Below are 15,774 nucleotides of genomic sequence, written 5' to 3' on the forward strand. Positions count from 1 at the left end.
ATTCATGCCACTTGACCACTTGGGACAAATTAACAAGATAAGTAGTGATGTTCTTTCTTTTTTTTTTTTTTTGACATTGAATTCTTAAATTAAATAAGAATTTTGTTTGACCAAAGATGGCACAGTTCAATCTGTAAGTGGATCAAAATAGTAATTGGGTAATTGTGACCATGTCTAATTTCAATAGAATGCTCAAATTGGCTAAAAATAACAAATGCTTACTTTTAATTTGCATAGAAGCTACATCAAATCTTATTTTGCTAAAAACTGTGAAGCCAGCTGCAAGGTAATCATTTCGACAGGCACAGTCTTGCCTTCTGCTTCCATTGAAAGGACATTCATATGGATTCTGCAACCTAAAGAATAGAAAATATTTCGTTTTCCTTTCAAGATTTTTCCTTAACATAATATCATAATGAAAAATAAGAGTACTGCATTATGCCACATAAAAATATTAAACAACCTTTACAGAACAACAAGCTCAGCTCTTAACCTTGGCTCAACTGAAACACCAATGTGGATCAAAGCCATTTCTACTGAACTCAAGACAGAAAAATATTATAATAATTTAGTACAACTAACATAATTTCAGGCTGGAAGTATCCACATTTCTGTATGTGTGCTTGCATGCCTGGATATTTAAAACAGAAAATCAAGGGGAAAAAAATCCTAGTCATATTTCTGACAAAAAGTAATTATTATTTTATTCTTTTATTTTGGAAGAAATAAGTGTACTTCATAAAATTACAAAACCACTTCTGTACCTGTATCCATATATTTCAGAAAAGTTTTCTGCTTCACCTTTTACCAATGTCAAATATTCTTTGGGATTTTCTAAGTGCATGCCTGAGCAATAAATCTGGGAGAGAAAATGCAACCCTTTAGCAAAATCTTTATTGGAAAAGTGTTATTTCATAAAAATATGTATTCATAAAAACTTATAAATATTAACAGTACCTTTATTATTCTTCCCTTAACGTTAAGTAGGTATTCACCATCCCTTCTCATCCCTTTTTTAATCTGCATATCTTTGCAGGTGGTAAGAATTTCACCTTCAAAATGAATGATTAAATCATATTAATATTTCAGGAACAGAGCTTACTTTTAAGACTTAATATTCCATAATTGCACTCCAAATATATTTATAGCTTTAATATAAGTAACCTGGGAAAACATTAACTGCATAAAATCATAGCTATCACTTACATTCTTTCTCGTGGCAGATCTTTCTGGCATCTGGTTTTAAACCTGGCAGGCACAAGTCACTAGATAAGCCATTTTCAGTCATACACTCTACTGTTCTCTGCTTTATCCCCACTCCACAAGATGCTGAGCACTAGACATAGATAATCATTAAGACTTAGTTTAGAAGGAAGCAAATAATTAACACCATTATGTCAGCAACTTATTCTTGGCATTTATTCATGCTAGAGGCAGCTATAAAAATGAGCTTGCACGTCTGTACTCACTTTGGTCCACTTCCCCACTGTCCATGTAGCTGCTTGTGAACACCCTTTGACATTGCATCTGTAAATGTAGGGGGATGGCTCGACCGGGCATCCTCGGTACGCCACAGCCCGAAGGCCGCGCATGTGCCGGCTTTGGACAGAGTGCATTCCAACACAGTACGGGATCCTCTGCTGGTGACCAAACCCACAGCTTTCTGAGCACTGAAATAAAATCCCCAAGCACAGACATCATTTCTGAGAACGTTTCTGTGACATTCCTGAAGAACTGCATTACAGGTAAGCCAGCTCTGAGCATTGCTTTGGCAAAAGCCTGGCACTGGAGGTGTGCCACCCTGGGCTGGAACACCAGAGCGCAGAAGTGAATGTCTGCAATTGTTCCATGTGCAAGGAGCCACAAAGCCCCATGGTGCCCTTTTCTCAGAGGTTCCAGAGCCGTTCCCTCTCAGTTGTGATACATGCACAGACAGTCATTCGCTCTCAGCTGTGACACATGCACAGACAAGCACACACAGGCAGTGCAGATGTGCAAGGGAAACAAACACTTCACGGAAATCAAGGAAAAGCTTTTTGGTTACTTCAGTGAGGTCAGCTTGCAAAAGAGTTTCCTGGGAACCAGCAAAGGAATCCTGTGGTAGAGGCAGCTCTCTTCTAGTTAGTGATCACAGGTCCTGGGTGGTTAAGGGAGGACTCATAACATCCTCTACAATAAGCCATGGCTGATTTTGAAGGTCAGTGTGGAGAAATGTGGACATGTTCAAAGGCAAATATACTTCTTTTTTTCTCCACGCATGTAACCTAAATTTTACAGCAATATAACATTCTTAAATGTAAATATATACAACAGATGTGTGAGCAGTACAATTAGTGTACCTGTGACAGTTCTCCTGTGAACACAACATATTTAGAGGGAGATACCCTGCAGGTTTTGGATGATGGAGGCTTTGTGGCAGGATCACAGAAGCTTTCATCGACTTGGAGCTGGTTTTCATTCACACATTTTACTTTCCTGTATATCTCCTTTCTTCTAGGTGACGCTGAGCACTAAAAGTGAGAAAATTAATCACAGTTTAACTAGACACTTACAGAATGAAGTTACCTACTGATTGGCACACACCAGTAAAACCCAGACAGCAATGCTTTTTGACATCTACTATCAATATCAGACTAAATTATTCACTGAATCACAGTATTTTACTTTGTTTTCAAAGTATTTCTAATCAGCTGAAAAAAACCCCCAAAACCTGCATAGAATAATGATGACACAGTAACTGTTGGGTGAGACAGAGGAGAAAATTAAAATGTCAAGCCAAGATGAGAAGTTGAGTGCAAAAACCCTTCCATAAGAAAAGAGACAGAAAAGGATTTCAGTGAAATATGAAAGAAGTAAGTTGGTCCTGAAAAAAAACCAAGTTGATCTTGAAAACAGAACAAGGGGGAGAGGGAGAGAAAGAGAAAGTTGCCTAGTAATCAAGCCAGTGCCAGCGCCAGGGCCAGCTTTGAGCAGCAGTAGTTGTTGAGGCTGTGCCTTTACCCTGAATGTCCTCAGACCTCTCCCTGTGGCATTCTGGTGGAATGGTGAGCCATCACAGATCTGCCAGGACAGAATAAGAACCTTGCTCCCACCAGAATCCAGAAAACTGGAGGTACAGGCTTAGTAATGTATATCAACAGCACATCCCCAGGTATGGGTACCTGAGCTAGGCTAACTTTTAATGGCATGGAAGAGATCAGGATATTAGGCACACAGAGAATAATCCAGTCACAAGGTAATGTGGACAGGCAGAAGAATTCTTTTCATGATGCTTTATATCTTAGCTTTGTAGGCATTCTTCTCCCAAGGATAAAAACGCTTCACCCAGTCTACTGACTGCAAACTGCCAAATAGATCTGGACATATTTCTGCTCTGCTGTGACTGGTGAGGCGAGGAAATGACACACAAGCACCCAGAGCTAAGAAGCTGGGCAAAACATTACAAGTTTGGTGGAGGACATCCTGAACTGGGAGTGGCATGCAGATGGACAAGCACTTGAACTATTAACATCACATATATAGGGCTGTGTATGAATGTGATGAGAGAGGGAAACAGAACACAGAAATTTCAAGAAAACAGCAATACACATGCAGAAGAAGTTATGAAATAGCTGGAGAATGTACTGAACAAGAGTGTGTTTGTAATGGAGAACTCCAAACACCTAGCTGGAATGCATAAGTGTTTGCTGGCAAAGGAAAATTCACTCTCATTCTTTGAAAGTGTTTATTTGTGCTAAAAGTGCATTCTGAACCACTTCCACTTATTCCTGATTTTGACAGCTACACATGAGAATAGAACACTTGAAAAAAAATTTGTCAGCTTTCCCTCAATATAGCTTAACAAAGGAATATATATGTCTGAACTGCATTAATATAATCTAGGTTTTGCAGAGCACCAGCCAATGTTTTACATATTAACAGCTGTCACTTCTATAGCATTGTGTCCCTGAGAATTTAGAGTCTTCATATTCAAGGGGGTATGCCCTGGAAAATTTAGCATGTCAGAATAATAATATGACACAAATGCACCAAATGTTTTTTTGTTTAATGCTAGAAAAAGGCTCTTCTGCACAGCATTTCAGGTGTTATACATAATTTTTCTTTATTGTCTCTTCCCCATCCTTATATGTTTGCATGTTTGCAAAAATAACAAAACTTATTAAATTTTTAGCATGTAGAAAATAGTAATTACACGTTTAGAAATGACAGCTCTGTCCTGAAAGTATCTGTAGATTTTCTTAAATACGAAAAAGCATATTTGGTAAGAGAATATTGAGTTGTATTTTCTTATCTTGCTTCCTCTTTGGTAGGAGTATAATGAGATTTATTTTGCTTCTTATCTTTTCATTCACGAGAAAAGATGCTTCATGTTTTTAAGATGTTTTAAATCTTCCATACAGAACTTCTTATAAACACTGTTGTCCAAAGATTTTACCTCCATGGTCTTTACTTCCACATGACATTTATTCTGAATTTCTGTTCTTAAAAAGCTTCTTTTTAAAAAGATATTTCTTAATAAGGATTTAATAAACACCTTGTGCACTATGTAGAGAAGTAGAGACAGTCCTATCAATAAATACCTGCTCAAAACTCCACCAGAGCTTTTGTCTGCAATAGACAAGCAAATCCTGTAGAGATTATAAAAAGAGAGCACAAATAAAGTATTTGACATTTTTTGTAATTTTTGAAGTTTTGCCAGCTTGACCTTCAAAACTTCCAGCATGGTTGTTTGTTATTCTACAGCATAACAGCTACTAGAAATACATCGAAATGTCAGGGGAAAAAAATGAAAAAAGAACAGAAACCCCCATACTTATTGTGCCATATTATATAACTCAATTAAGTCACAGAGGTTAAAAACCTTACTTACATCTTCCCACCCATGTGCCAGCCAGTGGTACGGAAGGCAGGCGGGCAGCTGGCAGTGCCTCGTGCTGGCAGGGCGCAGGTCACGGCTGCACAGGGCATCACTCACCTGCCCCAGGCCTGTCACCTGGCAGGAGATGTCCCTTTGCTGAATCCCCACTCCACAGGATACAGAGCACTAAAATTGATCAAAATTAGTTGTGTCGCTGTGAAACGAGACTGCCCCAGAAGGGCATACAGCTGTCATTAGAAGTTCTTAGGATATGATTTAAAATATACTTCACAGCCCTTGTGATGTGAGTATAATACCTGAAGAAATTTATGTTGAAAATGCAAAACTTCAATTAAAATGTTTTAAAAAAACAGAAAATAATTGCATCTGAGGTACCTAACTGAGCTCTCTGCCTACCTTAATTCACAGTAGGGACAATCACTACAGACATATGCACAGCAAAAGTTTACATTTTTGCAAGATCAACAGTTGAAGTTCTGAGTTGGCATCTTGTCTTTATTAGAGACTGACAGTCCTGTCTGTTGTTTTAAAATGCAAATACTACAATAAAAGAGAAAAAAATCTCAGTGTTTCAGGTAAGAAAATCTTGCAAAAAGTGCAATATTCTGAGGACACTGTCTTTTGCAGGTAGTACTAATAATTCTGAACCCTGAAGAGCTTAAATGCCAAATGCCTCTTTTCCTTCTTCCTGGCCAAAGAAATTTCACTATACCACTAGTGCTTGCTGAGATAAATATAATTCCCTTTTACCCTAGGCAGAAGCATGATTATGTCCCAAAGCCTACCTAACGGCCCAAGCTCAGTTATAAAGTTCACATTGTTCTGTCAAGCGTGTCCAAAATGGTACTATGCCTTTACCAGTGTGGGGAATCTTGTGTTGAAAGAGTGAGTGAAATACAAAATATTGAAATGTGCTCAGTTACACACAATTTTACAATAAGGTGATAGATGTTTTATAAGACCAAACCAGGGAAAAGGCCAGTATTTGTGCCCACAAGCCCTTTTTCTTGTCCTTTTCCCACAAACCTGGCTCCATTTCACTCTTTAGACTAAGATAGCAAATAGTGATATTAATGAATTCATTGCAGAAGGTAAGAAGTAAGCTTTACAAATTAATTGTTAATATACAAGGTAAGATTAGGAAAGCCCTAAGTAGCTATTCAGTGCAAAATTGAGATTAGCAAATAATTTCAATTTTCACATACATTTATTTTTCATTATTCTTAAAAAAAAGAAAAAGAAAATACAATTAATACTTGCTAATTTGTTAATTTCATTGTGATGTGCATACTGACAATTTTTCCCAGTAAAGCAGTGTGTCATGAATATGATATTGCCTTGCATTTTCATGGAGAACATAATTATGGAAGTTTTTACATACCTCATTCCATCTGCTGGCCTTCCAAGAAGGACATCTTCCAGCTCTACATATTTTGTATGTTCGTGGCTTTTTCAAATGTTTGCAGTTGTCTTCTTCTATTTTCGCTTGGAAGCTGTTAATGCAATGCACATCACGAAACTTCAAACCTTTTCCACAGGAAACAGAACACTGAAAAGAGAAGTGTTATTTCATTACTTTGCTAAAAATCTCAGAGCAATAAGAAAACCAGAAGAAGCTGTGGCCTCACCCAGAATGGACTCGGCCGTTACAGGAGTTTCTGTATTATGCCACAACATCTGCTGGACGTGTCTGAAACTTCTCTGTAAGCTCTCATACTGAGCAGAACAGATCAGGTGCCAAATATGTCTCACATCTTGTTCATTCATTGATGTCATCATTGAGAAATACCTGTGCTCAGCCATCCATATCCATGCAGGAGACAGCTGGATACTATGATCTCACAAGAACATGCTCTAACAGCTGTTTCCAGATGTGTACTGCTATTTTCACATAGGCACAATGCTTATCACAAGTACCAAAGAAATAAAAATGCAATATCATGGCTATGTATGTTTCCAGCTAGTAGGCTACAAACTCATGTTTGCTTTGCAACTGCCCTCCATGAGCTTTGGGTATGTTATGGTATGTGGCAAACAGGCAAGAGAAGAGGTATGAAGGAGACATCACCGGTTAAAGCTCAGTCCTCACAGGTGTGGACTTGCCCCACCCCCCAGTATCCCATTTTCTCCAGAAAGCTGCTGCAATATACAGAGCTGGACCTTCCTTTCTACCTTCCTCCAATGTCAAACTGTCAGGGCAGCAGGTTCGTTCTGTGAAACCCTCCCTGGCAGTGCACTCTAGGTGAGACTACAGCATGTCTGATGGATCAGGCTCTGCTGGAGGAATGGCCATTGCTCTGCCATGGACTGCCATCCCACTGCTGGACTGCTGTCAGACTTCAGTGAGGTTTGGATTCATCACATCAGGGCTGTCCCATACACCTACAGAGTAGGGCTACAGGACCTAGGGAGCTTTCAGTCAAACAAGGAAGTCAATCATCTGAACTTCTTCCACATTAGGTGGCTACTCAGCTGATTTCTCATGAACCATGAACAAAATGAGTATAAGTACTTTAGTATTTCCTTCTTAAATATTTTGCATCAGCCTATTAAAAACTTTAGATCAATGGAGACAATTTTTTTTCTGTCTGGAAAGAGAACATGCTTAATTTGATCTAGGATTTCATCCATGCTTTATTTTATGATTGATAAAACACTTCCTATGGGAAGATAATTAATTCAGGTAGAAAAATAATAGTCAAATAAAAATTGATTTTTTTAGTGGATATGAAAAAAAATTAAAATATAGACTTTCCACAAAAGAAATTAAGATATATGTCTTCCATTTATGTCACATCATCTACATCATTAGCATTACATGCTAACTTAAGAAAGCATTTTTGAACACATATGTCTTCTACTTTCAGGAAATTAAGTTCAGGTCATTCTGCTTTCAGTACAAAGTCTGGTAAATATTTGCCTGAGAAGGACAGCTGGATGAAAGTTTTTAAAATAGAGAACAAGCAGCTGTAATAAATTAATCTACTACGTAAAAACATTTTTGTTTAACAGTTTGTTAAACAGAATCTCAGCTTACTCGGTTGTCCTCAATATCACAAGGATTTCTATGCCTTTAAACATTTATATGTATAATCTTAAAGGCTTGATTGAAACTGCCACTGTGCTTAAAATTAAAACTGCAGAATTAAGCAATGCATCTGCCACACAATAAAATGGGTGGCATATTTCTCTTATGCAACTATATTTACAAAAAAGATAAGGGCACTGATTTGGCCACAGTTTGCCTTTTACCTGTCTACTCTAAAATGCTTGTTTTTAAATTAATTTATTTTGCTCTCAGCAAAACCTTTCAATTTATCTTTTTAAAATAATGTTCTTGTAGTCTTACAATTTCTGTTTACAATTAATTTGGAAAATAGTTTAAGATAGGAAAATTACAAAAAATACCTGAAATTTTAATATATGACTAATGTAGGTCAGAAAACTTAAAATGTTTAAATCATGTCATTACAAAACTCTTCCAGAAGACTTAGCTCTGAAATCAGAGGATTTATTTATCAAAGCAGGCATGAAAACTTGCACAAAAACTAAAATACTGTTAGTATCTGATAATTGACTCTACCTTCTCTTAAAGCTTTTTTTCCAAGAGAAGTCCAGATGTAAGCTGTAGACATAAAGAATGCCTAAATTTTAAATGTTCTTCCCTTTAATTCTTTAGTAGGAAGTGAAGCACAGCACTGAGTTACTTAACCTCCTGTGATGTCAGAAAAATCCTACATGTCCCTCCTTCCTCAATGGCCTCCTCTGCAGAATAAATCAGGCTCCAGAGAGCTCCCAGGAGAGGCCTTGTGGGACAGCATTCCAGGCTGAGAGCTGCAACCAAAGAAACCCTCCTAGGAAGTCTCCACTTCAGGAGGTGAGGCTACCACAACACAGAATAATCTCACAGCACAGCACAGTCTCAGTCTAATTTGTTGCCCTCAACATTAAGTACTAGGACAACACTTTACAGCAGATACACGTCTTTGTTTATATTGTGCAGATATATTGTATTCAACAAAAGTTTTATTTATTGTACAGGGCTCCTGGCTGCTAACAGCAATAGACTATGCAAAGAAATGTCTTATTCTGCATCTCAGCCTTAGAAAGATGTGCCCATATCTCTGCTCACTAGATACAGCATTACATGTTTACTTCTGCACAAGTGAGAACTTGATCTGAATTTCTGTGGTTGGCCTAGTTTTTTCTTCTCTTTGTTGGTTCTAATTCAATGGAGTTATATATCTGTTACAGTTAAATGTCCTTATTTGATCTTTATAATTTGTGCTATTACTTCTAAAGAAAAAACTAAAGATTTTTGTGTTAATTTATTAGAAGGTATTATTAGCAGTTCCAGAGAAATGCCTACGTCTCTGTTATAAAGATGTTCTACTTACTCTTGTAATTAGAATACAGGAATTAAAAGAGGGAGTTCAGAAAGGAAAATACCATCTTAGAAATGGTATGGTTAAAAATAACAGAGGTTTTATGAACAATTACAAATATATCACTTAAATACTGTTTAGCTTTGATGACTAAAAGATACCAACTATTAAGATACCTAGCTGAAACCTAGGTATCTTAATGTAAAAATGCAGAAATTGAGATGAAAAATACCTAAAATCTGAAGGCAGAAATTACTTTCAATTATTTTATGTTTGCACTTTTAAAAACCAAAAATATAGGGAATATAATTTATCTTTTCAGTAATGTAACTAGTATAAGTCATCTGATCTATTTTTTTATTTGCTGTAAAAGACAATAAGTTACAAAATATTGCTAACTCATATCATGTAAATAGCCACATTTAAATAACTTTTTGCAGGGAGACTTTCACTCCATATCAATTTAATGTTATGTTTAAAAGTTAGAAAGATATGTTCAACATGTTGGGGCTGTATCAAAAAACATCAAATGCATTAAATACTTAAAATGTACAGAGACAACATTTCTGCATATAGATTTACTATCTCATTTTTTCCCATATTCATCAAGATCTCATTCTCTGCTCACATGTATCCAAACCTCCTGTTGAATAGACCTTATACTGAAAAAGAGGACTGTCACTCTGCAAGAAGTGATTCACTTGCATCCTTTTATGGGTTTCAATTTAAGAGCTTTTCTACTGGGATTTTTGGGTGGGGTTTTTTATTTGTTTGTTTTTGTTGTTTTGTGTTTTGGCTGGGTGGTTTTTTACTTAATTCATGAAAGAACGCTGATGTTTAATTCATTATATTAATGTGGTTTTGCTCTGAAGGAATGAAACTCCTGATGCTTGTAAAAGCTAGAAAACCCCACAGATATGTGTACATCTGTAAATTTCTGCTTAAATATAATTGTCAAAACTTAAAAACAAATAAAGCACTAAACTAAGACGTGCCTTTAAGCAGCTTTGCTACAGCCAAGTGCTTGGAGTACTGCATCTTCTGGAATTTCATGGAGCAGCTCCTGCCCACTTCAGAGTGGTTCCACAGTGCCAGATTCCTACATCTGCTGCAGTGACCATCTCCCACCTATCACAGTGTGAGGAGTAGAAACCTAAATATCTCTAAGGACCAGATCATTTACAATTTCACTGGGACATCAATAAAATTTAGGCAACTGATCTGAGGGCTGTTCTTAAAGCCTTGCAAATACATCAGTTACAGAAGCACCTAGATTGCCCTGAGCCACAGCCAAGTATCTTTAAAAAAGTGATCTTAAAAAGTGGTAACAGTCTAATTCTACATGCATGCACAATCTTTTTATCAGATTGGCCAGCTTAGTCAAACCCATAAGGACAATTAACATCCGGAAAACAGATTTTCCTCTATTTCTAATAACAAGTTGAAGAAAGAAATTGCTCTAAGCAGATGAGTGAAGCACACTGCAAAACACAGTGACAGAGGATATTTAGTGCAACTGAAGAAAAATAAATGCTCCAGATTTATATTTTTACCACATGAAAAAACTAGAACACTTGCCATGGATGTAGAAGACCCAGGATCATCAGTGGAAAGTTTCAGAGGTCAGATTAGTCTGTATGTACAGTATTCTCCTGAAATTTGGTACATTCTGGCTTCATTGCTTATATAATATATAAAAAAGATTTCTTAAAAGGATCATTTTTTCCCACAGTGCTTTGGCATCACATACAGGCAGGCTCAGATGTGTTCTTTACTGCATAGTGACCCACCTTCAGCAAGAGAAGACTCTTCCAGTCCAATACACTGTTCATGGGAGACTTCTGACCAAGTGTTAAGTGTTGCTTGTCCTCCATTACAGAGAACAAATATCAAAGACAGAACACCAAGTCACTCAAATGCTAAATAAAAATGTTTCATCAATATCAAGTGGGGAACGTCTTTTCACTTGTGTAAGGACAGAGCATAGATCCTACTCAGTTCCTTGAATGAAAATATATATTCCATAGAAGATCTGAGTGGAATTTGAAGTGCCTAAAGGCATCTAAATGCAGCTTACAGGGAGATGTCTTGCACTGTCTTACACTCTAACCCCACCAGTCAGTATTTTCTTTAGAGAGCTGCATACTGAACACTGACCTAAGACATCTGCCTGCCTGGCCTTCCTTCAGCTCTGTAACATCAGTAAGAATTCTCACAGGTGCAGGAGCAAAGCCTTGTTCTGTGCTCAGGAAGCCACTCCTGTCCTCTCAATGCATTGAGCCCACAGCACATTTCTTACAAGGCTGAACTTTCCCCTCCGTGAGCCTGTGTTCCATCTCGGAGTTCCTAATGTGTTACTCCACACTCTCTGTGGAATAAGGTCCTCTCACTGCTTGGTGCCCACCCTGATGTGGTGGTGATCTTCCCAAGGCCTCACTCTCCTGATTCTCCTGACAGGGGAAGTACAACTGCAGTAATTCTGGCTGCTTGACAGCTCTCCACTCAAACTTGAACATGGTCCTTGACTACTTGAGCGTGGTCCTCATGGCTCAGTTTGTCTATAATCCGGTTTCATTTGTACGACATTCTGCACAATTGGACAATTGGAGGTTTATGGTGAGAGAGGACAATTTTCCATATATTTTCTGCAGATTGACCATGTAGGAAGAAAAAATCCATAAGAACATTAAATCTCAGATGAAATATGAACATTTCCTCAAAAAAATGCAAGCTGAAAAAATCCCATCCTGTAACAATTTTACACAGAAATTCTAGCACTTGTCTCAACATTGGATAAAGTAATATTTCCCATATGCCATATTATTTTAAAAACATAAACCTGCAGTAAAAAGCTGGATTTCATTACTATTGTTCAAAGTCATTCCATAACACTGGTAACTAGGATTCATCTGTTTGTGTTTTCTTCATAGCAATAAAGTTCTGTAGGGATCAGCTTGACAAAACTCATGCTTTCTGTGGCACAGATGGACTCTCAGACAGGCATGCCATCATCAATTCCTACCAAATTAGGGCTCTTTCTGCAGCAGATATGCAACTTCACTAAAAGATTTTTGATTCTTTTGCTATTATTATTTCATTGAAAACTTGAAGACCTTGTATTTCTTGGTGGATTCAAATTTCCTTAACCATTTCTTTAAAGGAAGTGCTTTGTGTAGTTTAGCTGGTAGCCTAGTGGGCTTCTGGATACTGAAAAATAGACCAGTAAATGGAAAGCATGTAATAGCTTCTTTTTATATTTGTATTAGATATACAGAGAATTAAAAATAGATGAGAGACTAGAAGATGATAGAGGTAATTTCCTTCATAGTAGCTAGTGCAAGCTTTTGGATTTGTGACCAAGACAGTGTTGAAAACACAAGGATATTTTAGTTATTGCTGAACAATGTCACACAGCTTCAAGGACAGCAAGGAGGCTGGAGGTAAAAAAGTTTAGAGGTGACACAGTCCAGACCAAGTAATGCCATGGTCATGTGGGGGAAAGGGAGGAAGCAGAGGCATGTGGAGAGATTGCATTTGCCTTCCCAAAAAATGATCACACATGATGTAGCCTTGCTTTTCTGGGGATGGTTGAATACCTGCCTGTCCATGGGAAGTGGTGAATTAATCCCTTTCTTTGCTTTGCCTGTTGGTGCAGCTCTTGCTTTACCTATAAAAATTACTTTTCTTAACCCATGAGTTTTCCTGCTTTTATCCTTCCAATTCTTGTCCCCATCCCACCAAGGGGGAAGGAGGGAGTGGTTGTGTGGTGTTCAATGTCTACAGGGGCTAAGCCACAACAGCAGCACTGAAAAAGGACAAAATATATTACAAATGTTAAAAGGTATTTTCTTCCTTTTTCTGCCTTTTTTTTTTTGGTCAGGGACTTGTGTGATGGACAGGAAGTTCAGTTTAAAATGGGATTAAACATGGTAGTTGCTTAAGTTGTCTGGCAAATTGCATTTTGATGATCTCTAATTGGCCCAAAAGCCTGTTTGGACTCTTTTAATATTCTAGAAGTAGAGTGGGATCACAACTGCACAGTTAATAAATCAATACTTTGAGCATTGCTTAGGTGAGAATTACTTTCAACTTCTCATTTGCTGTATTAGAACTAGATCTTCTTTGTCTCCTCTGCTTGCTTCATCTTCCCAGGGGTTTTTGCAATGCTTGAGCACAATTATGCATTTTTCAGATAAAAGCACTCAAAGAGCTGTTCATTCCTTTAAGTATGTCGACAACTGTTAAGAAGCAACACAGACTCTGTAATTAGATCCTACTGAATTCTTTGATTTGGAGTCAGTAATTCTTTGCTAAAACAAGTACAAACATTTATGCCATTAGCTCATGCACCCAGAAAGGACCAAGGATCAAACATTCCATCACTCCTGAGGAAGAGTGGATTGAACTCCAAGAAATATATGTATTATTTACTGTTACATCTAAGTTACACCATGTCAACTACAAAACTTACACTGAAGAATTGAGTTCTCTTTGAGTATGGCTTGACTTCAAAAGTTCAGTGTTATATCACATTTCTCTGATGTTCAGAAGATATCTTGATTAAGTCCTCCTTCCATCTGCAGTCTGTAAGTCTGCTTTGCCACTTTTCTGACTGTGCTTTTGCAGCTACAGGAATGGAAGGGGAGAAGGCTAGGCTAAGAAGGACCTACAGACATCATCCAATTCACGATGCTGCTCAGTTTGAATCAGCTATACACGGACCATTCCTGACAGCAGTTTGTCATTCTTGTCTTCAATGACAGGGATGCTACACCCTCACTTGCATGAAGTTCATCTTTTGTTCTTTCTCAGACTTTAGGCAGAGGGAGGTGGAAAAACGTGGATATTCTTCTGTTCAAGCCCTACAGTGAGACTTCACAGCAGAAGTTGCCAGTTCTATGCCACAGAAAAGGCATATTTTGTATCTGTTACAAGTACCATCAACTACAAAATACGATAATATTTAATTATTTTATCCAAATAAGGTTTGGATTATCTGTCCTAGACTAAACCCTCAATGTACTTGTTAGAGCTGCCTGATAGTCCTTTCTGAATCCTTGCTAAATTTGGATTAAGGTTCCACAATCACCATGCCTCTCCTTAATTATTAAGAAAAATTTTAACAGACTCTAAAATTCATTTGTAACCCCAGACCCTTACCCATCCAATATAAGAAATATATTACTGTGAGCTGTCAGATATTTTTATGAGGAAACATGTAGGCAAGCTTAAGAGTCCCAGAGTCACTTTATTCTAACATATGAAGAAAGCCTTCCTCTGTGACCTGAATTATTTATAACTAGATTCTTCAGATTGCAGTCATGACTTTCTAGTTAATGTTGGCCTAAACTTCATCCAGAAAGTATCACTGGATATTAATTTTGCATCAGAATTCCAGTATTTACAATAACACCTCTTCTGTATTTAGATAGTTTTCAAGTAAGAGTACTGCTCTGGGTTAAACTTATAGTGTTACTTCAAAAGCATATATTTGAACACCACTTTTCAGGACACCTCCCCAGCAATTTCACCTCAATTACTTGTAATTAATTAAAAAAATCACAAGTGTGGTGTAGTATACATGACTTTTGTAGTAGAAAGTACTGTTGAAGGTCAGTTCTCATTCTTTATGAGGGAAATTTTTAAGTTTACTTTTCAGAAGCCATTCTCTTCAGCACAGCAGCTCAGGAAGGACAGGCCCTGTGCAAAGGAACTGCCATTACCTACTGCCGTGAGAGGAATAGACCAGAGGACAATCCGCTCCAACTATCATCATCTAATATTGGATTTTTAAAATTCAGAAACAAAATAAGGCAGTGATCCTTTTCTCTAGTCAGCCCAAGAGGAACTTCTACGTTTTTTCCCCCTTTCAGTCTGCCTACATATTCTGGCTGTGTAACAAGCTGAGAAGTAGGCATGCACCAAGATTCTACCATCCATTGTTTTCTGAGGCTTCCAGGTGTGTACTGGAGATGTTAACACCAGAGTGCACTGCAGCACAACCTCACAGCTATTTGCAAGTGGCAGCTGAGCACAGAGACTGCTGTGACTCTCTGAGGTCATCTAACCTGGCCACTGTTCCCCACCATACCTTTTCTGTAAGGAGAGAGCACTGTCTGCTCCATAAAAAACCTGCTTCTATTGGACTCCTTTTTAGACAATTTTGTTTCAATTTGCATCTTAAGGGTAACAAAAAACTCCTGAGTAATCATTTTCCAAGCATGTTGAAGTATATCTATTTAACAGATGGACATAAATGAGAAGCTACATACATCTACATACAAACACAAAAAAGCAGGAATGATGGGGGAATAAAAGGCAGATTTTAGGGTTGATGTGGATAACAGGAAGGAAAAACTGCTATGAGAGGATATATCTGGCATCTACTAGGAATGTGCTATTCCTCTTAAACCTAAAGACATCCTGATTAAAACAAAGTCAGAACCATCAGCACATACATTGAAAGTAAAAGGATTTCACATCTGAAGAAGCCACACTGCTGATGATGCT

At 37.6% G+C, this 15,774-nt stretch overlaps 1 protein-coding gene across 5 annotated transcripts in view; it reads right to left on the bottom strand.

The window, feature by feature from the left end:
* The window catches only part of ADAMTS20 (ADAM metallopeptidase with thrombospondin type 1 motif 20), a 90,072-nt gene that overhangs the window by 8,842 nt on the left and 65,456 nt on the right, over window positions 1–15,774 (bottom strand). For 3 of the 5 annotated variants that reach the window (XR_010363653.1, XM_064422476.1, XM_064422475.1), the window contains exons 29-36: window positions 6,261–6,428; window positions 4,871–5,044; window positions 2,340–2,510; window positions 1,470–1,670; window positions 1,207–1,336; window positions 958–1,052; window positions 765–859; window positions 223–356 (exon numbers count right to left, since the gene is read on the bottom strand). Coding sequence is in view for 2 of the 5 variants with exons in the window: in XM_064422476.1 (XP_064278546.1) it covers window positions 223–356; window positions 765–859; window positions 958–1,052; window positions 1,207–1,336; window positions 1,470–1,670; window positions 2,340–2,510; window positions 4,871–5,044; window positions 6,261–6,428 (1,168 nt within the window). In the remaining 3 variants the exon portion in view is untranslated. The remainder of the gene's footprint in view (window positions 1–222; window positions 357–764; window positions 860–957; window positions 1,053–1,206; window positions 1,337–1,469; window positions 1,671–2,339; window positions 2,511–4,870; window positions 5,045–6,260; window positions 6,429–15,774) is intronic. The other 2 variants (XR_010363654.1, XR_010363655.1) reach the window with 1 other exon arrangement.

This window comes from Passer domesticus, chromosome 5 (assembly GCF_036417665.1).
Source record: "Passer domesticus isolate bPasDom1 chromosome 5, bPasDom1.hap1, whole genome shotgun sequence".
Classification (NCBI taxonomy): Eukaryota; Metazoa; Chordata; class Aves; order Passeriformes; family Passeridae; genus Passer; species Passer domesticus.